Source organism: Zootoca vivipara, chromosome 17 (genome assembly GCF_963506605.1).
Source record: "Zootoca vivipara chromosome 17, rZooViv1.1, whole genome shotgun sequence".
Taxonomy (NCBI): domain Eukaryota; kingdom Metazoa; phylum Chordata; class Lepidosauria; order Squamata; family Lacertidae; genus Zootoca; species Zootoca vivipara.
In genome coordinates, this window is record NC_083292.1 from 27005460 (window position 1) to 27026559 (window position 21100).

The window sequence follows — 21100 nt, forward strand, 5'->3', positions numbered from 1 at the left end:
TGGGTTCCTAGGCCCTGGAGGAGCCTGGCTGGTTGCCTTAGTCCCAGCATGGATGGTTAGGCGTTCCTCTGCCTTGTGTGGGCAAGGAGATCTCCTCGGGCTTGTGGTGGAGGAAATCTAGCTGCCAAGGTTGTCTTCTCACTTGCTCCCTACCCCACAGGTTGCCAGTGTGGTACTCTCCAGACACTCATTATTATTAATTTATTATAGCCCACCTTTTTATCCAAGAAGCTCAAGGTGGCAAGTTCTCCCCAAACTCATTTAACCTGTGCAACAACCCTGTGAGGAACCTTAAATATTTTCCCCCCAAATACTAAAAAACAAAATGCATAATTTTACCTCCGCAAAAGGGCAGTCCTCACAAAGATGCAAGGCAGAGCAAGAGTGGATTAGTACTAGTAGCAGCTGCCTTTTCACCCTATGGTTGCCAAAGACTGTTGTGAGCTATCCCTCCGCCCCCAGCCTGAAACCACTGCAGCACCCTGGAACATTTTCTAACAACAGCAACAACCAAAATGATTGCAAACGATCAGTCTTAGTGCGGCTGCTTACATTTCCTGCCTACGGACATCAGGCAAGCAAGTGTCTTCGCTGTCTTCTTTTTGGGTGCAGGCAGAAAACATTTTAATTTAGGCAAGACTATCTCAGGTTCTCCCAACTTGCGCCCATCCCCTAATCCCTATTTTAGGGGCCCATCCAAATAGCTAGATGCTGACATGTTGCTTTTGATTATTTTTAAGTGTATTAAACTACTATTATTGATAATTTTAATATTTATTGTATACCGTTTAGAAAGGTTTACTACAAGTGGTATATAACATTTTGTTAAATAGCAAGTAAATAAAAATAGAGTAAAGGACTGGACAGGAACAAGGGAGATGAATATGAGAAGAGAGGGAGGGATGGTCTGGAAATCCAGGAGAATGACAAATAATGCAAAGGAAAGAATAGGGGAGCGGGGCGGGCACACACCTCTGCTAGCCCATATTTCATTGATGATACTATTTGGCTAAGAGGAAGAAAAAGTATTTTTAATATTCAAATTTTTTCAGGAAAAAAAAAGCTCCACTACTCTATTTCTCATTAAAGAAGCAATCTAAGTTGATCCTCCTTAAACTTCAGTCATACCAGCCTCCTGCAAACGTTGTCCCCTTGGAAAGAGAAATGGAGCTTCCTTCTCGCCGGATTGACTGCCCACTCCAGGCTTACTATGCAAAACTTGTCCAGCGTATCTGCAGGCCTAGTGAGCCCCTCCCTATTCTGCTCCCTTAGTCTTGCAGCAGGACGCAATGCGCGCCGGGCACTTTGCAGAGGAGCCCTAACGCGCGCTGTCCGGGCTTGCACTTGGAAGACGCTTCCTCGTCCCTGGAGTACTAGGCAATGGGAGCGGCCAACGGGCCGCGCATGCGCTCTGCGGGGGGGAGGCCGGGCGCCAGAGCGAAAGGAGGGCAGGAGCCGCCCAGCCCGGCGGTCCTGGATTTAAAGGGGCCGCAGCGCCCGGAGGGGCGGCAGGATGTCCCGCCGGGTGAAGGAGGAGTACCAGCGGCACTACACGGTGACCGAGCACCGCAGCCATCCCAAGGGCTACACCGAGTACAAAGTGACTGCCAAGGTGAGGAAGGGGCTGCTGCGGGGAGGGGCACCTGGAGAGCCGCCTAGATGCTCACCTGGAGGGATTTGAACCCGCTGCACCTGTTCGCTGGACGTCGAGCCTCTTGTACATGTGCAGAGTGCAAGCTCAGAGCAGACTCGGGCAAAGGGGCGGTGGCTTCCAGCTTAGGGTGGGCTTCCTTTCCTTGCGGAGGCTTCTGGTTCTCCCCTCTTGCTTTTACCTGGAAGTAAACTCAACTGAGCTCAGTGGGGCTTACGTCGGAGTAGACACACAGGAAGGGCCGTAGCGCGGTGAAAAAGTGCCGCCTTGCAAGCAGAGCATCCCAGGTTCAGTCTGCAGGGGCACTTCCAGGTAGGTCTGGGGAGAGAGCCCAGCCTGTTGGCCTGAAATCCCAAAGAGCTGCTGCTGCCAGTCAGCGTCCGGCAGTACTGAGCTAGATGGACCAATTGTCTGTCTTGGTATAATCTACATGGCTGCAATCCTGCATGCATCCCTGTGAGTTTCATTGAACTCTTGAGTATGTCCAGGTAGGATAACAACTCCCATCCTCTCTCCTTAACCTGGAAATAATAAGGACCGCCTTCTGGCCCAGAGTGGGCCTCAGCTCTGGCATTTGTGCCCACACCCTGCTCTCTGCTCTGCCCTTGGGGGTTCAGCTGTGTCTCAGGAATGGCAGAGATCTTTGGATACCAGGGGCCCCTAAAACAGGGAGTAAGGGGAGCCTGTTGGGAGAACCTGAGAAGAGCCTGCTGGATCAGGCCACGGGAGACCCATTTAGCCCAGCATCCTGTTCTCACAGTGGCCAACCAGATGCCCCAAAGAGAAACCTGCAAGCAGGATTCGAGCCTCTTATTCCTTGACTGCTAAGCTTACTCAGGAGTCTTTGGTGAGGTACCTTATCAGAAGCTTTTCAAAAGTCCCAAACACACTATGTCAAATACAGATGTGCCTGAATCGAGATGTTTATTGTCCCTCTCAAAGAACTCCCAATAGGTGCGTGAAACAGATCTTACCCATGCAAAAGCCATGCTGGCTCTGCTTCAGCGAGGCTTTTTCTTCCCTATATGCCTGGTTGATTTATTTCTTAAAACTATTTCTGGAGAGCATAGAGATCTCAGTGCACATTCAACCTCAAGAAAGATGCCACAAGGAAACCCCACCCTTCTTGGTGCAGGTGGAAAAGAACATTCCCCCTCCAACACACACACACACACACACACCTCTTGCTGGCTGCAAATCCCTTGCTCATGCTCAAAATCTCACTTTTTGTCCCCTTTCCAGTTTGTCTCAAAGGTGAAACCAGAAGATGTCAAGGAGGTAGGTCCTTGCTGGGTGACCCAGGCGGGGTGGGAGCGTGGGCATTGCCAGCCACTTCAGAAACGTTATCCATTTTGTTTCTACCCTGTCATGCCTCTAAGGAGCTCAAGACAAAGTTTCACAAAACTGGTGGTTCCTGGGGGCAATGGGATTACCTAGGGCGATGCTAGGAGGCAGGAGTGCTGGTGTTGCACATATCTCCCAGACTTTTAAAATCTGGCATGACTGGGCCAGGTTCCTCAGTTAATTAAACAAAAGTAGTGTTTAACTGGATTTCGAACAAATGTGAATTAATGGTTGCCGTTTGGGATTTTGTTGTCCTCAGTGGGTCATGCAAAGTGCTATTCTGAGCAGTGCTTTCTGATGGATAGAGGAGGGAGCACTGGGGAGGAGTTTGTAGGACCCATAAGGTTTGGGAACTACTGGTGTAGGCAGTATTTAGCTGCAGTAGGTGGGCCATTGGTCTGACTCTAAGGCAGCTTTGTAGACCTTCCACAGGAGAGAGGGCACTCAAAGCACAGTCCTCATGTCTCTTCCTTCCTACAGATCGTGGTCTGGAAACGGTACAGTGATTTCAAGAAGCTGCACGGCGACCTGGCGTACACGCATCGCAACCTCTTCCGTCGACTGGAGGATTTCCCCCCCTTCCCCAAGGCTCAAGTCTTTGGTGAGGGTCTCCGGCTGAGTGGGAGATGGGCAGCTGCTGGGTCGAGCCAAAAGGGGGGCACATCTGATCTGACATCCCGTCCCCACGGGGGGCAGGCCAGACGCCCCTTCTGGGAAGCCCCTGAGCAGGAGCCAAGCGAAACATGGAATTGGAAACATGGAATCCCAGTTAAAGAATCTCTGACAAATGGCTGTCCAACCGCACTTTAAAAACCTCCAGTGAAGGAGAATCCGCCACCTTCTGAGGGAGTCCGTTCCGCTGTCAGAACAGCTCCCCACCTCGGAAAGTTCTTCCTAATGTTTAGTTTAGCTGGCATCTCTTTTTTTCTTGCCATTTTAATCCATTAGTTCAGGTCCTCCGTTCTGGAGAAGCACAAAAACAAGCTTGCTCCATCTTCCATGTGTCACCCCTTCAGATATTTGAAGGTGGCTGCTAAAGGGCTGTAACATGGAAGCTTGCTTCTTGCTGCTCCAGAGGCTAATATAATAATGATGAGGATAATAATAAATTACTTGTACCTCCCCCATCTGACTGGGTGGCCCCAGTCTAGGACCTGAACTTGTGATTCCCAGTAATCTGCTTTTTAAAACCATTTAAATTGGGGTGGGGTGGGGTGGGGAATCACAATATCTTGTGGTAGCAAATTCCACAGCTCAACTACTGTACAGGTGAAACGCGGAAAATTAGAACGTCATCGAAAAGTGCATTTATTTCAGTAACGCAACTTAAAAGGTGAAACCAATATATGAGATAGATGCATGACATGCAAAGCAAGATATGTCAAGCCCTTATTTGTTGCAATTGTAATTATTTGTCGTTAGGCAGGTCAATTATAAATGGAATGTAATAGCGATGTTTATTTTTGTATTAGTGTAACTATTTGTTTTATTACTGTGGAATTTCTAAAAGAATGCATTTGTAAAAATAAGAAAAATAAAAAATAATAAGTTGCATTACTGAAATGCACTTTTCGACGATATTCTAATTTTCCGAGTTTCCCCTGTATGTGAAGGTGTGCCTCATTTTGACTGCCCCAAATCTCCCCCCGTTCAGCCCCACCATGTTCCATTTTTGAGGGTCTCCAGGTGCAAGTTTTGGGTGAATTTTTGCTAGGCCAGAAAAACGGAGGCCTCTTGTGCATTGCTTCAGGGTCGTTGTTGCTGGTACATGAGAGCAGAGGGTGGGGTGTTCTGATCCCCTCACACACATGATTTGAATCTGTTCCTCTTCTTTGCAGGCCGATTTGAGCCCGAGGTGATTGAGGAGCGGCGGAAAGCAGCTGAGGTCATGCTCCGCTTCACTGTGGACATCCCAGCCTTGAACAACAGCCCTCAGCTGAAGGAGTTCTTTCGGGTATTTTTGGCCGGGCAGGTTTTATTTATTTATTGCATCTATTGATTTATATCCCACCTTTTTCTCCCAAGGTTGGTGGCCATCCCTGCCTCCTGTGGGAGGGAGTTCCGCAGTTTAACTCTGTGCTGCATGAATAAGGAAACACATAGTTAATGGGCCCATCAAGACACACACACATCCCCACAGCAATTTCCAAGTGATCTCCCTGCCCGCTGCAAAAATGGGAAAGCCATCTTGGGAGTTGTGTTCCTGGGCCCCTCCTTGGTTGCAAAAGTGGCACTGGGTCCTTGCCTGAGGTTTTGCCCTGGTCCTAAAATAAAGGAATCCCCACCCCCCACCCACCCAACCGACATTTGGACCCACTCTCTGCTGCTTCTGTCTTGCAGGGTGGGGAGGGGAGGAGACCTCTGGAGAACCACGACCTGCCCTCTCTGCCTCCCCCTCTGATCCCAGTCCCGCCATCCTCGGAAGGAGTAGAGCCAGCGGAGGATGCTCTGGGATCTGTGGCTGAGCAGGTGCTCCTGGACTCCAAACAGGGAGTTTGCCTGGATTTGGAGCAGCAGGACCCTGGTGTTGCTCCGGAGGCAGCGAGCGAGGAGTGCTGTGCCCTGCAGCCCCGAACGGAGGAGGAAGGTACAGCCTTCTAGAGCTTCGGGCATAAAACAAGACACGTTGTGGATCTGGTTTGCGTTCTGTTTTCATCAAGGGGAGAAAGGCACTCTGCACATGCTCAGGCATGGCCTTCCTTCCTTGAGCAGAGATCATGATAAGGGTGTGTATTTTTGGAGAGAAGGATGGGACAACTAGGAGACATTTCTTTTTTTCCCATCCCCTCCCCCTCTCCACACCAAGTTCTGGGAGAAGGGGGAATCAGAAATACCCTCCAATGACAACGTGTCTGTCACCTGGCTGCCCTGCCACAATTCCCCCCCCCCTTTCTTCTAGCACTTCCCAACTCTTCTGTTCATCTATCTCTGGCTGTGACTTTCCTCAAACCCCTGCTGTAAATCAATGCTTGCATCCCTCTTCTCCTGCAGCGTCAGAAGGGTGTGTGTGTGTGATCTCCACTATTCCTCCCCCTCCCTCTCGCCCTCTTGAGTCCAATCCCTGCCAATACCCAGCTGAGCCAGGTTTGTGGCCAATCCTAGATCAGGACATCCTGGCCCCAGTTGTCCACACTCTAGTGACCTCCTGCCTGGACTGCTGTAATGCAGCCTATATGGGTTGTATCTCAGCAGTTTCCAGATTGGATGCGAGCCACTGCAGGCTGTACCTTTTATGGTGTTCACCTCTCAAAGGAGGCCTCTTAAGGACTCGTGAAGGTGAGTCGTTGCAATGACACCTTGTGCCCCTTGGAACTGGCTAGGAGGGGAAACAATCTGACCTCTGACTGGTGCACTTTCTCTGTGCACCTGTGGGAGATCCTAAAGGCCCTGCGCACGTCCAGAGTGTGCCATTCCTTCCCGCAGTCTGGCCAGGACCACCTCTGTAGCCCCATTTGAGTCCGAGTGCTGAGTGGGCCATTGCAAAGCCTTGTCACTCTAGGCGTTTTCTGGGTTGGGGGTTATCGATGCCTTGCACTGATCCGTTTCCCCTCCACAGGGAGGCTCTCCTCGCCCGAGAAGTGTGACGACGAGGCCTTGGACGCTCTCTTTGCCTTTGGCGGCGACGAAGAGGAGGAGGAAGGAGAGAAGGGTCTTGGGTCGCCCTCCCGCGGCCCCTTGTCGCTTCAGGAGTTAGCCCTGTTTGATCCCTTCTCAAAGGAAGGTAGGTGGACTCAAACGTCAAACGGAGGGGAGGGGGGCAGGGGGCCCCTGGACCATGTAGGATATAGGTAGCCAAGTTGCAGGGTCCCTCCCTACTTCTGAACACTGACCTGGTTCCAGCAAGATGAGCAGAATTGCATTGTGGGGATTTTACTTTTACTTTTTCTGTACTGTTGCCACGATGCTCGGCAGTGGAAAGTATTCTGGATGGAGCAAGCACATGGCCAAATCCTCCTCCTTAGTTTGCCAGCTACAGCCGTTCCTGGACAGGGATAGCCTGACCACTGTAGTCTGTGAAGCTGGACTACTGCAATGTGCTTTGTGTGGGGCTGCCCTTGGGCCTGGTTCGAACGCTCCAGCTGGTGCAGAATGCAGCAACCAGACTGCTGATGGGGGCATCTGACCAAGAACATGCGGCAGCCTTGTTAAAACAGCTGAGCCAGGTTCAAGGCCCTTTTATTAATTTACAAAACAACTTTGGTCCAGGGTACTTCAGGGACCACTTGGACCCTTATATCCCAGTTTGACCACTGAGGTCATCTGCAGGAGTGTCTCTGGTCATTCCCAGAGCTGCCAAGGCTCATTTGACAACAAGAAGAACCTGAGCCTTCAGTGTTTTTGGCCCGGTCCTGTGGAACTCTCTGCCACTACAGATTCAGCAGGCGCCTTTTGTGCCAACTTTTAAATGCCTACTGGAGACTTTTCTATTCCACTCTATTGGTGTAGGTAATTAAGAGTGCATCATTCTGCAAAGGTTCATTGAGGTCTGTTTCTAACTTTTTAATAGTTTCATTGTACGGTTTTTTAGTTTTTATTGCCGTAAGCTGTTATGATTTTTTTCTTTTTTTGAAAAAACTGCAGTGGTGTGCGAATATTTTTATAAGTTAATAGATAAATAACATTTTTCTTTGTTCTGTCCAGACACCGGTGCAGCCAGCCTCTCCCACGAGGAAGAGCTGGCTGCTCTCGCTGCCTCGGGACATGGACCAGCGCTTTCTGCCCCCAACGCAGGAACAGGCCAGGTAGCCCAGGAAAGAGCTGCTGCATTAGACCCAGGCGGTTACCTGCCGTTGGCCACAGAGCGCATCAGACAGGCCTTGGAGAGTGAAGCGGCGAAGGACTACAAGGAGGCTTTCTGTGGCTACCGCAGCGGCGTTGACCTCTTGCTGCAGGGACTGCAAGGTAATGGGCAATGCCTGGTCCCCAAACTCTATTCCAGCTCCATTATACCCCTGGGCACCTGGCTTATCCCCATGTGGAGGGCCTGGGAATTGGTCTCCATAAGTCAGAGCCACAAGTCCATGTGACTTCTAGGAAGCCAGCCCCTTTCAACTCACTGAGGCTTGCTTCCAAATAAAACGTGGCTGTAAACTTTGCCATTTCAAAGTCTCTGGGGGCATCCTGCCGCCCCCCACCTCACTTTAATCTCTTTCATTTATTTATTTCAAAAGATTTATATACTGGTTGATTGCAAGAAGAAACCTCAAAAATAGGGGGGGAAATGGTTTCATAATTTTTGACCCGTCAGTTTATCGCGAATCATGACATGTGGGCGCGTGATGCAGAAAGCACAATGTGGTAAAACACATGGAGCCCGCCCAATGCCTCTACATAGCTCCAACCTTATTTCAGACATTGTGATATATCGGTATAGTGCGATGCTTAGCCGGTGATATATCGCAATGATGAAAACCAGATGTCGCCCAGCCCTAGTCATTGCTGCCTGCTTCAGGCGAGTGTTCCAGAGGTTTAACTACGTACTTAATTTTATCTGCCCTGCTCGCCTTCTGCAAATGCTCTAATCGCTGAGCCACTGCCCTCCCACTCTTTTGTTGCTGGGAGGGTTGTAGCCATCAGCTGAGGGCTGAGTGGCAGGCATCAAGACCCGCTCCTTCCTTCTTTTAGGGGATCCCGACGCAGCCCGCAGGGAGGCCGTGAAGAAGAAGACGGCAGAGTACCTCCAGAGGGCCGAGGAAATCTTCCAGCTGCACCTGAAGCATCTACAGCTGTGAGTGGGGCTTCCAAACCCACCACTCCACCCACAATGGCCGTGAGTCAGCTTGGGAGCAGAATGGCAGTTTGCTTCCTCGGTGACCTACAGCCTCACTCTGGCATAAGCTGCCCACAACAGATCCAGCCCCTTGGCTTCACCCGAACCCTGCCTCACTTTTGTTGGGAACTCAGGCCACACTGTAAAAACAATACATGTTTGTAAATCTCCTTTCCACCCGTGTGTCTTGATTTATTCCCACTGCGCCTGGATGAACACAGAACCTGCTGGAGCAAGCCGATGGCCTCCCTTGTCCATCATTCTTTTCTCACAGTGGCCACCCTGCTGCCTCTTCTAGGAAACCTCGATGAAACTCAGAACTGCATGTGTGAGTTTGGGGGGAAAGCGAAAAACAACCCATGCAGGCAGTAGCTTATAAATTACAGCAATAAGATTTGTTCCAACAAAATTTTATCCCCCAGGAGCTTTCCATGTTTTAAAACTTGCTTCTCAATGAATAAAACTTTCCCTTGTCATTTTCACAGGCTTATACAGGGCGAGTCCTTTAAAAGAGGCCCCATGGAAACAGAGTACATGTGTTCCACGGGGCCTCTTTTAAAAGACTCACCCTGTACAAAACATGCTTCTCCAATAAATTATAGAGATTTCCGGTATTTATCCGTTTCACATTGATCGTTTTTTCAGTTACGCATCCTTTTTTATCGCAAGCAATTGGTTTTTTATCGCAAGCAATGTCCTTGGAACAAATCTTATTGCAGTGAATTATAAACTACTAGCTGGCCCTGCCACGTATTGCTGTGGGTCCCCCAGTTCCATTCCCTGCAAACCTGAGCTATCCCGTCCCCGTCCTGCCCCCACCCACAACGCAGTTGAGTCCCCAGCTCTGTCCCCTGCGAACCTGAGCTGACGTGTTTTGGGACATGGGTGGCTAAGGGCAGGATACCGGCGTGGTGGCCCTTTGTGGAGGAATGGCCGTTATGGCAGTTATAGCATATTGGTTGCTGAGACACAGGTTCGGTCTTCTTTTTCCCAGGATGCACTCTGTCCCGCCCTTGGAGACGCAGCTTCTGGCTTCTATTTCCTAGCATGCACTTTTGGCTTAGTGGTGTGTTATGGAACACAGTGTTTTGGGGGTTTAATGTGGCGCTGTTGTGATATCTGTCTACGCAAACGGTATGTGTAGAATCGCTTATTTGCATGTGACGTTGTGTCCAAATGTGAACGCCTCAGCAGTTTTGGCGAAAAGTGGAGACAAGCAAATTATGGTCTGTTTACATTTCTATATATATAGATTGCCTGCACAGGTGGTTTTATTTGAGGAAAGCTGCAGGCAGGACTTGAGCACCAGACACCTCTCCCCTCTTAGAGGCAGAACAGAGCCATCCTGGCTAGTAGTAGCCATCAATAGCCTTTTCCTCCATGAATTTGTTTAATCTTCTTTTAATGCCATCCAGGTTGGTGGCCTCCTATAGGTCAGATATGTGCTGCATGAGTAAGTTTTTTTTTTAACCTGCCCAGGAACTGGGTCAGCTTTTTAATTCAGAATTTTCGCATGTAACCTGCCCTGGGACCTGCTAGTGAAGAGTGGGCCATACATGTTAATCATAATAATTAACAACAGTAACAATCTGTAGGGAAGAGGAGCAACGGAGACAGATTGGATCCGTGTTCACTTAGAAACAAGGTCCAGAGAGTTCTTCAGTAGACTCCAAAGTTAAAATGTGCAGGGGGTCACATCCTTAAAATGTCTTTACAGCAAGCTATTGCTTACAAATGTTCAGGAAGAGAGCAGGAATCAGCCCATCGAAAGGACGGATCTGCTTAATCCAAGCCAAGAGCTGGTTTTCCCAGTAATTCTCCCTGGCATCACATTATAAAATTCAGTCTTCCGAATTTCAGAGATATCAAGTGAAAAATGCTCTATAAATTAGAGCTCTTTTTAAAATATGAGGACAGTTTTTCCCCACCTCTTCATATAACAAAGAGTTATTTCATGGGAGGGGAAAGAAGTGTTGCGAGGCTTTGGGGCTCCCCCTGCCCACCCAAACACACCATGCTGGGCTCTTGTCCCATGGTAGGAAACCTGGAATTTGGGGTTGTAGTTCCTGCATTTGACAGTGGGGAGGCTAGATTGGGGGGGCTGATCTTTTTGGCCTGAGGTCTGCATTCATCTTTGGGTCCAACCCTGGAGGAGCTGGGGGGGGGCACAAAAACACAGGCCAAACTGACGTTTCTTTCTTCTCAGTTTCAAGGGAGAAAGCTTGATAGATATTCTGCGTCACTAGGGTGATGCTCCAGCGACTTAACTCATTCAAGACTGTACCTGGGGTGCTTCCTTTCTGGCACACCTTAAATCTGGCACACATGATTAGGGGGGGGCATGCTCTAGGGCAGCCTGTTATCCCTCCCCATGTCCTCAGACTAGAATCATAGAATTGGAAGAGACCACAAGGGCCATCCAGTCCAACCCCCTGCCAAGCAGGAAACACCATCAAAGCATTCCTGACAGATGGCCATCAAGCCTCCGCTTAAAGACCTCCAAAGGAGGAGACTCCACCACACTCCTTGGCAGCAAATTCCACTGCTGAACAGTTCTTACTGTCCAGAAGTTCTTCCTAATGTTTAGGTGGAATCTTCTTTCTTGTAGTTTGAATCCATTGCGCCGTGTCTACTTCTCTGGAGCAGCAGAAAACAACCTTTCTCCCTCCTCTATATGACATCCTTTCATATATTTGAACATGGCTATCATATCACCCCTTAACCTTCTCTTCTCCAAGCTAAACATACCCAGCTCCCTAAGCCATTCCTCATAAGGCATCGTTTCCAGGCCTTTGACCATTTTGGTTGCCCTCCTCTGGACACGTTCCAACTTGTCAGTATCCTTCTTGAACTGTGGTGCCCAGAACTGGACACAGTACTCCAGGTGAGGTCTGACCAGAGCAGAATACAGTGGTACTATTACTTCCCTTGATCTAGATGCTATACTCCTATTGATGCAGCCCAGAATTGCATTGGCTTTTTTAGCTGCTGCATCACACTGTTGACTCATGTCAAGTTTGTGGTCTACCAAGACTCCTATGTGGTCTACAACTCCCATCAGCCCCAGCCAACAGGTACTGCCTGCCCCTGAAAACATACACACAGATACCGTATTTTTCGCTCCATAAGACACATTTTCCCCTCCTAATAAGGAAGGGCAAGTTCTGTGCATCTTATGGAGTGAAGGCACTGGACGGCAGTGGGATCCCTCAGCTGCTGCTGCAGTCGCAAGCAGAGGAATGCCTCTGCTGCCGGAGCCACTCAAGCAAAGTGGGAGCCGCGCACGCTAGTAGCCTTTGCTCCTCGGCTGCTCTTTGGGGGTGGAGGGGCCCACGCCGCTCTGCCGGCAGCCTCCCCTTCCCCCTGAAAGGTTTGGGAGCAGAAGGCAGGCCGTTTGCCATTGTTCCGTGCTCAGAATATTTTCCCCCCTTGTTTTCCTGCTCTAAAAACTAGGTGCGTCTGATGGTCGGGTGCGTCTGATGGAGCGAAAAATACGGTATTTTCCCCCACCCCCACCCCAGTAGCGGTGGTGGTGTTGTGGTTAAGAGTGTGAGACCAGGACCTGGGAGACTAGGGTTCAAATCCCCCACCCAGCCACAAAGCTCACTACCTCTCAACCGAACCTCCCTCACAGGGTTGTTGTGGGGATTAAATGAGGAAGGGGAGAACCATGTACGCCACCTTGATGAGCTCCTTGGAGGAAAAGGTGGAGTATAAACACAGTAATATTTTTTTAAAAAAAAACCAATTTAGGGAAGAGTTCAGATAATTCTCAGCCGCCATGCTACGAAAACGAGCGAGTTGTTTCAAGCCAAAGAAGCATGGGGCACAGCGGGTGCGGTAGGGGTGTCCCCTCTCACCGGCAGCAGTCAATGGAAGCAGGGGATGGGGGACAGGGAAGCAAGACACACAGTCACAGGCACCATTTTTAAAAGCTGCTTTAATTCCTCAGGCACTCGTAGTGTTCCTCGGTGCTCCATGAGGTCTCAAGCCCCACTCCCCAGGGCCTACAAATAGCTTAGGAGTCAAAAGTGGCACTCCAGGCCCCAATCTAACCCTAAGCCCTGGCCTTTTGGCGAGCCCTCCTCAAACGCTTTCATTTCTTGGCTGGGATGTGTCCCTGAACTCTGGTAATGTCCACAGGATGGAGAAGACTGACTGTGGAAGCTTCTCACTTTTCACATAGCCGGCAGGTAGCTCACCTGCTCCACCCAATCCCTGCTCACCTGCCTCCTCCGCTCTGCCCCTTTCAATTCGGGTTTGCCCGCTGCAGCAGCTTCCTTTTAGCAATCGCTGGGCGTTCTGCATTAAAAGCATTTTCTCCTAAGGAATGGAGTTAGGAGCCTGCTGAATCAGGCCGAAGGGGGCCCATTTAGTCCAGCATCCTGTTCTCACAGCGGCCAGCCAGTTGCCTCCACTGGGAAACCCTCAAGCAGGACCTGAGTTCAAGAGCAATTCTCCCCTCCTGTGGTTTCCAGCAACTGGTATTCAGAAGCATTGCTGCCTCCCACTGTGCTGGCAGAGTAATGGCCATGGCAGCCTCCTCCTCCTCCTCTATGGATTTGTCCAATTCCCTTTTAAAGCCATCCAAGTTGGTGGTCATCACTGCCTCCTGCGGAAGGGAGTTCCACAGTTTAACTGTGTGCTGTGTGTAAGACCTTGCCCTCAATCTTCCAACACCCAGCTTCTGTGGATGCCCATGACTTCCAAGGGAGGGATAAAAACGTTTCTCTACCCCCCTACGCTCCTGCTACGTGTGGGAAGACCATGTGGCCGCAGAAGCAGTAACCATTAGGGGAAACTCCTGCTTCTTTCCCTCTCGGGTCACCTTCTTCGTCCACTGCTTCCTCTTCCTTCCCTCAAAGCACCTGTGGGAGCTCTCCGTACCTGGCCAACTCCAGGGATCTCTGACCATTAGCTGCCAGCTGGTGTCCAACTCCAGAATGATCCTGTGCCAAGTTGCCAGAGCTGGGGAGTGAGAGCCACATGGACGAAAAGGCCGTCTCTTTGGGGGTCCTTGTGCCAACCTGCTTTCATTGTCGCCCAGACAGGAGTTCATGCCAGGAAGTGAAACCCACACAAGCATGAGGGGAGGGGGAATTGTGATTCTGCGCCCTACAAGCCCCAGCCAAGCCAGAGAGGTGCAAACTCACCTCTTGCCATGCCATAGCTCAAAGGGTGAAGCTCACGGCTCCACTTGAGAACCCAAGGAGGATGGAAAGAAAGCTGGGGTCGGGGACACAAGTACAGTTGTGTCTCGCTTAACGAATGCCCTGCTTAACGAAATTTCCGCTTAACGAAAGGATTTTTCGAGCGGAGGTTGCCTCGCTAGACGAATTCGTTTTATGAAAAATTCGTCTAGCGAATCGCGGTTTCCCATAGGAATGCATTGAAATTCAATTAATGCGTTCCTATGGGGGGGGGAATTCAAAAAAAATTCATTGCATTCCTATGGGATTCGCTAGACGAATTTTCCGTTATAAGAAAAGACCCGTGGAACGAATTAAATTCGTCTAGCGAGGCACCACTGTACAGTCATATCTTGGTTGTTGAATGCCCTGGAACTCGGACGTTTCGGCTCCCAAACGCCACAAACCCAGAAAGTGGTTGTTCCGGTTTGCATATGTTCTTTTGGAACCTGAACTTCCGACGGGGCTTCCGCGGTTTCCGATTGGCTGTAGGAGCTTCCTGCAGCCAATCAGAAGCCACGATTTGGTTTCTGAATGTTTTGGAAGTTGAACGGCCCTCCCGGAACGGATTCTGTTTGGAGCTGAAGGCTTCTCCTACAAGAGCTGCTCTCCCCCCCCTTCCAGCTTCGGCTCCGCAAAGGACCACCCCTCCCTCAGCCCCAGCCGGGGAGGTGGGCGGGGGCGAGAAAGAGCTTGCTTACCTCACAGGCTTCCCCAACATCATGAGGTCCCGAGTTCAGATCTGGCTCTGCTGCCGGGGCATCCGTCAGCTGACAGCAGGACAAAGAGGGGTCTAAAACAAACGAGTGGGACCGGGCAGCAAGGGGACTATTTTCTTTAGACCTCGGAGGCTCCGTCCTTCTGCTTACCTTTCAGAGAGACAAAACCAACCCTTTTGGGTGAGCCTGGCTGTCTCTCCTAACCCAGAAAGAACCAGACCGGGCACCCCAGCCCAGGGGCAGATCACGCCCACACCCTCCTCTTGAGTAGTCCTTCCGCCTAGGGGGAGGAAGGCGAGGGGAAAGCATCTTACGGTATCACCCCTGCCCAAACACCCCATTCCTTCCCAGTTCCTACACTATGAGTGCAAGAGGCCGAAGGTTCGCTTGCAGGACTTTCGCGTTCTTCTCGGCTGGCTGGTGGCGCTGAGTCACTTTTGGGTCAGGTCTGCCTGCCCGAGGTCGCCTTCCAGAAGCAGCTGTCCACAGAAAGAGAAAGTCAATGGAGGGAGAAAAAACAGGGTTAAAAAAAACCACATGGTGCCCAGCCCAGGCTGCGTTACATCAGCCCCACAGACGGGAGCCAGAATTTGCTGCGGATTTGACAATGGTTCCCTAACTCTCCGGGTGAGACGGACGGACGGATGGAGTTAGTGGCGGCAAAGAGAGAGGGAGAGCCCAAAGAGAGGATCACTCTTGAGGGAAAGCAGAGGGAGGGAAGGCAGGAAGTAAACTTTGGGGGGGGGGGTGCGGTAGAGATGCCGGGCGGTGGATATCAGCAAGAACGGGCAATTCCCTCTCACCCCATGCAGAAAGTGGGGTGGAGGAAATCGAAGGCAGAGGCGAAGTTGGGCGGCGGCGGGGATTGCGGTGGGTGTAATTTCACGACGAGACGCGAGAGGTTCTGTAAAAGCCATTTAATGATCGACATTTAAAAAAAAAAATAAGGGGAAAAAGCAAACGAGTTGCCACGACAGGAACAAGCTCCGTTAACCGATTGTACAAAGGCAACAAACAGAACAGAACAGAACGGTACCCAGGAATACAGCAGAAGCGAAAGGAGGCCTCTCTCCCCGGCTAAGGAGCCCGGCAGAGATCTGGGGGCGACAAAGGGGTCAGAGGTTCGGCAGGCAGCAACACCACGGGGCAAGCAAAGAATTAGCCGGCAGAGAGTTCGGAGGTTGGCAAACGCCCGCTGCTCCGGGCACGAGGAGAGTTCAAAAAAGCGGGCGCGTTTCTACGAGCAAAACCGTCTTCGGCTCACGGCGGGTTCGAAAGGCGGGGGTTGGAGAGGCAGGCGGCGGGTCTTCGAAGCAGGTTTTTTTTTTTAACAAAAAGGTAACGACCGGATCAACAAAAAAAAAAAAAGAGGAAAGAGGGTGAAGGAAGAAAAAGGCAAGAGGGCAGGAAGGACGGAGGGTAGGGTGTAAAAAAAATGCAGCATCACCAACCTTGGAAGGAAGCTGGAGTAAAAAGTCAGCGTGTGATCAGCAAAGGGCCTCACAGACACTGCGGTGGCGATGCCTGCAAAGAGATCTACACAATTCAGGTGCGTGTGTGTGTCTGTTTGTGTGTGTGTATCACAGACGTATTAAGCATGCATCATATATACACAGAGGTTTGCATCCTATGTACTGTACTGTATTTTCCACAGGCAAACAAAGAGACATGGAAGGTGGGCACAATCTCGGACCCTGTGCGCGCACACACACACCAGCCAGCCGACCAGCCTGCCAGCTAGCCGAGAGCCCACCTTGCTGGGCTGATCCCACAACCTCCCAAGCTTTCCCTTCTCTCTAACATCTGGAGGGCAACCGCTTGGCAAAGCCTGCCCTAAACAGCAGCTGCTGGCCAGGACGGCCAATACTGGGCTCATGTCAATTGTGGCCCCCCTGATCTGGCCCTCACTATCCTCCCCAAGCTCTGCCCCTCATTGAACCCTCCTCAAATTCTTTCTTTCCTGGCTAGAAGGTGTCCCTGCATACCCCTCGCTCACCAGAAGACAGGGTGCAGAAATCTAATGCCCACATGCGGGGAACACGATATAGTAGTAGTAATAATAATAATAAAATAATAATAACAACAACTTATTATTCATACCCTGCCCATCTGGCTGGGTTTTGCAAGCCACTGGGTTTCCCCAGCACTATAGAGCTGAAGCCCGGGAGGTGGGGTGTTTCTGAGCCAATCCCTTCTCCTGCCCACCACCCCCTGCTCCCTCCCACCTCCCACCCCCCATCCCAAGCAACCAAGGACCTCCAGACACTTACTGCCGGAAAAGGCACACCGTGCTCAGAAGGTCTGCGCATACTGGGCGGCATATGCGCTGGCGTACCTCTCGTAGTACTCCGCCACGTTGTAGGCGGTTCCTATGCTGTACTGGGAGTATGTGGCGGCAGCGGCAGCAGCGGCTGCATACCCTGGCTGGCTGTAGGCCGGGTTGTAGGTCTGGTTGGCGGCGGCGGTGGCGGCAGCAGCGGCTGCCGCAGCAGCAGCAGCTGCGTACGGGTCGGCGTACTGGGCCACGACGGCGGTGGAGGCAGCTGTCCGCCTGCCCACGGGGCTCCTTTCCCTATAGGCGGCAGGGGGAGGGGGCAAGGCCCGGTCGTAGGCGGCCCGGGCCCGGTCGTACAGCTCGTACGAGTAGCGGTCGCAGTACTCTCTGTCGTACCAGGCCCGGGGGCAGTAGGGGGTGTAGGCCGGGGGCGGGGGTGGCAGCCGCCCCCTGGAGAAGTAGTAGCTCGGGGACGGAGGAGGCGGGGTGGGCACCGCCGTCGCCCCCGCCACCCCCTTGGCGGCCCGCAGGGAGCTGTTGCTCTTAGAAAGGGTGACGAAGATTTTCTGGTCTTCCAGAGGGGTGTCATTGAGGTTCAAGATGGCGTCCATCGCCTCCCTCTCCTTGGCCATGTGGACGAAGGCGTAGTTCTTGACGATGTCGCACTCCACCACTTTGCCGAACCTCTCAAAGAGCTGGCGGATCTGGGAGGTGGTGGCCTTGGCGGAGACGTTCCCCACGTAGATCTTGGTAGCGTTTCGGATCTTGGAGGTGGCGTATTCCACCGTCAGGTGGGCCCCGTAGAACTCGCTCTTGTGCAGGGCGCTGATGGCCTGGTGGGCCTCGTCCTCCTTCTCCATGTGCACGAAGGCAAAGTTCTTGAGGATGTCGCACTCGTTCACCTGCCCGTACTGCTCAAAGAGCTTCCGCAGCTCCTCGGCCGTCACCACAGGAGACAGGCCCCCTACAAAGATCTTCACCATGGTGGGTGAATTGTGCTGAGGGCAAGAAGGAGGGAAAGGGGTCATAGCAGCAGGGGAAGGCGCTTCCTTCTCCCTCTCTCATGCAGAGGCATACATTTCCCAACACATGTCCAACAGATAAAACAACTTTTTGACGTTTAGAAGGCAGCCCTGTTGAGGGAAAATTTTAATGGCTGATGTTTTACTGTGTTTTTAATATTTTGTTGGAAGCTGCCCTGAGTGGCTGGGGCAACCCAATCAGATGGGTGGCATATAAATATTATCATCATCATCATCTCCACATCTGCAGATATTTGGTTTTTCCTCCAAGCTCAACACCAGCCTTGCCCAAGCTGGTGCCCCCTCCAGATGTTTTGGACTACAACTCCCTTCTCCAGATGTTCAGCCCAACTGAGCACATCTAGATGGCACCATGCTGGAAGAGGCTGGTCAAAACTGGCCGACAGTGGCTCATCAGGGCTTCAGACATTTCTAGCCCTACCTGGAGATGCTGGTGGGGATTCAACCTGATGCCTTCTACATGCCAAGCAGGGGCACTGCCCACTGACTTACAGCCCCCTTCCAACTCACTGGCTGGGTTGTTGAGATCGGTCATTGTTTCATAGCACATTTTGCATTGTTACATCTTGTTTTTCGTCTATTGTGATTTTAACTCTTTGAACTTCTTACATTACTATTTTTTTCTTACTGCTAATTTTATTGTTTTATCTTTTTGTAAATTGCTTTGAAGTGTCTTTTTTAAAAAAACAATCAAGTGGTGTATACATTTTATGAAATAAACAAATTGTTCTACTATCTACTTGTTCAAAAGATTTATTCAACAGATCTTGCATAAGGATATTGAATACTGGTAGTTGTAGAGGTTAGATCAGGCATCCCCAAACTGTGGCCCTCCAGATGTTTTGGCCTACAACTCCCATGATCCCTAGCTAACAGGACCAGTGGTCAGGGATGATGGGAACTGTAGTCCGAAACATCTGGAGGGCCGAAGTTTGGGGATGCCTGGGTTAGATTGTCGGACTAGGACCCGGGAGACCAGGGTCTAAATCCCTGCTCAGCCATCAAACTCCCTGGGGCCAGTCACTGCCTCTCTCATCCCAACCTACCTCACAGGGTTGTTGTGAGGATAGGATGGGAAGAGAATCATGCATGCCACCTTTATCTTCTTTGAGCAAATGCAGTACAATAGTAGCAGCAATAATAATAATAATAATAATAATTTGCATTGTTCTGCTTATCTTTGCTAGGCAGATATATTCAACAGAGATTGACTAAATTGAAGTTGGTCAAGGAGATATTTTGCAATGTTCTATATCTGATTCTTCCAAGAGATCTACCCTAAGCGGCTAGGACCACAATCTGGCGGAGAAGCACATGGGGTAAGTTCAGTGAGCGCCTCCCCAAGGTGTCCCAATTTCCTCCCCTCGCCCCAGAGAAGTCCACCCTCCCCCACCCGTCGAACACCCCACAAGGTTTGCAGGGCCGGCGGAACCCAAGCAGACCCCTCCCCACCTTCTGAACAGCAGAGCAGGGATGATGGGGAAACACCCCGCCCCCCCCAATGTCACCCTCCAGGTGTGCTGCTGGCCTCCAATGCCCTACAGCCCCAATCGGGGCGCAAGGATGTTGGTGATGAGAGCCGCATCTGGATGGACCACAACGTCCTCCATCCCCCGCCTCCATCCGCCTGGATGCAAGGCTCCTGCCTCTCCTCGACGGGGTGGGGTAGGCTGTCCCTGGCTCTCGGGTCCTTCTCTGGCGGGGGGGGGGACAAGAAGGCGACCCCCCCCACCCCACGCGGCACGTGGCTCCATCCCAGCCTGGGGGTAGGGACGGTAAAGGCAGTTTGGGGAACTGGGCAGGGCGTGGGTTTTTGCACTGGGGAGGAGGGGGGGAAGGACTATGGTGCGCCCCCTCCCCCCACCCCCGCCTCACTTACCTGCCGGTCTCCGGGATGTTCTGCAAGGCCAGATGGCCTCCCCGCCGGGCTGGGATGGAGCGGCCTAGGAGGATTGCGCCATGTTGGGCTGCTGCTCCATCACGTGGCTGGAGTGGGTGGGTGGGGGACACACACACAGACAGAACAAGAGACCCGCCCCCGAAGCTATTCGTTGGGGAGGGGGCGCGGCTGCTCCTCCCTAAGGCAGGCTTTGCACGTGGGAACGCGCCCAGGCTTTGCACGAAGGGCGCACCAAGGTCCTGCTGCAAACAGCAAGGCGAGGCTTGCTCTCTGCGGCTGCTGGGGGAGGAGGCCCCCCCGGGCGCCGTGAGCGGGGGTGAGGCAGTGAGGCATAATGGTTAGAGCGCTGGCCTAATAGGACCTGGCAGGCGCGGGTTCAAATCCCCACTCAGCCCTGGTGTGTGACTTTGGGGGCCGGTCACTGCTTCTCCGCTTAACCTACCTCACAGGGTTGTCCTTGTGGGGTAAATTAAATGAGGAGGGAGAGAACCCTGCGCACCACACCTGGAGCTCCTTGGAGGGGAAAAAGGTGAGTTAGAAATGCCCTTCCTCCCTGAATATGGCATTCCTCACCCTGCTTCTCCCACTCTTGTTGTGACCTAGACTCCTTAAGTGCATTCACACATTTAATGCCACCTTTGATTTGATGGCTGGGTTTTGCTCTGAAGGCTGCTCAGGCAAAGACCACCACACAGGACCCTTTTGTGCAAGTGAGGGGTGTGAGCGGCAGCCAGGCCCTGGGGTAGACTACTGTGGTGCATTGTTTGCAGGACTGCCCTTGAAGGTGGCCCCAAAATCGCAGCTAGGACAGGCTACAGCTTCCAGGGTACTAACTGGGTCCATTCGCTTGGAATATGTCTCAATGCCTGCTCCTAAGAACCAAAGAAGAGCCTGTGGGATCAGGCCCGTGGCCCATCTAGGCCAGCATCCTGTTCTCACAGTGGCCAACCAGATGCCCATTTTGTGACACCCGCAACCAGGATTTGAGCGCCAGAATTTCTCTCCCCTCCAACCGGTATTTGTCGGAATTCTAAGTAAGGAAAAGTAATAGTAGAACATTTACATTGCTGAAATATATTCTTTACTTATTTAAAAACGCTTTTTTAACCCTAAAGGCCTCAGGGCAGCTTACAGCAATACAGTAAAATATGCAATAATAAAACATTAAATTAAAACATAAACCGAGCCTCCAATATCTATAACTTTGAG

At 51.5% G+C, this 21100-nt stretch overlaps 2 protein-coding genes across 2 annotated transcripts; one reads left to right on the top strand and one right to left on the bottom strand.

Moving 5' to 3' along the window:
- Positions 1–1399: 1399 nt before the first annotated feature.
- Positions 1400–9110, top strand: SNX15 (sorting nexin 15). Its single transcript, XM_035099370.2, has 8 exons — positions 1400–1612; positions 2894–2929; positions 3476–3596; positions 4834–4949; positions 5336–5582; positions 6552–6716; positions 7637–7897; positions 8621–9110. Exons 1-8 carry the CDS (start codon positions 1514–1516, stop codon positions 8725–8727), a joined length of 1152 nt encoding a protein of 383 aa, XP_034955261.1. The 5' UTR covers positions 1400–1513; the 3' UTR covers positions 8728–9110.
- A 7855-nt stretch (positions 9111–16965) lies between these two features.
- LOC118075542 (RNA-binding protein 4-like) lies at positions 16966–19936 on the bottom strand. Its single transcript, XM_035097539.2, has 2 exons — positions 19871–19936; positions 16966–17946 (listed from the first exon to the last, which is right to left on the bottom strand). Exon 2 carries the CDS (start codon positions 17929–17931, stop codon positions 16966–16968), a length of 966 nt encoding a protein of 321 aa, XP_034953430.1. The 5' UTR covers positions 17932–17946; positions 19871–19936.
- Positions 19937–21100: the final 1164 nt, after the last annotated feature.

Coding starts and splice junctions, on each gene's coding strand:
- SNX15 (XM_035099370.2), top strand. CDS start 1,514: ATGTCCCGCCGGGTGAAGGAGGAGTACCAGCGGCACTACACGGTGACC. Junction 2,930..3,475: donor AACCAGAAGATGTCAAGGAG/GTAGGTCCTTGC, acceptor TCCTTCCTACAG/ATCGTGGTCTGGAAACGGTA. Junction 6,717..7,636: donor TGATCCCTTCTCAAAGGAAG/GTAGGTGGACTC, acceptor TGTTCTGTCCAG/ACACCGGTGCAGCCAGCCTC.
- LOC118075542 (XM_035097539.2), bottom strand. CDS start 17,931: ATGGTGAAGATCTTTGTAGGGGGCCTGTCTCCTGTGGTGACGGCCGAG.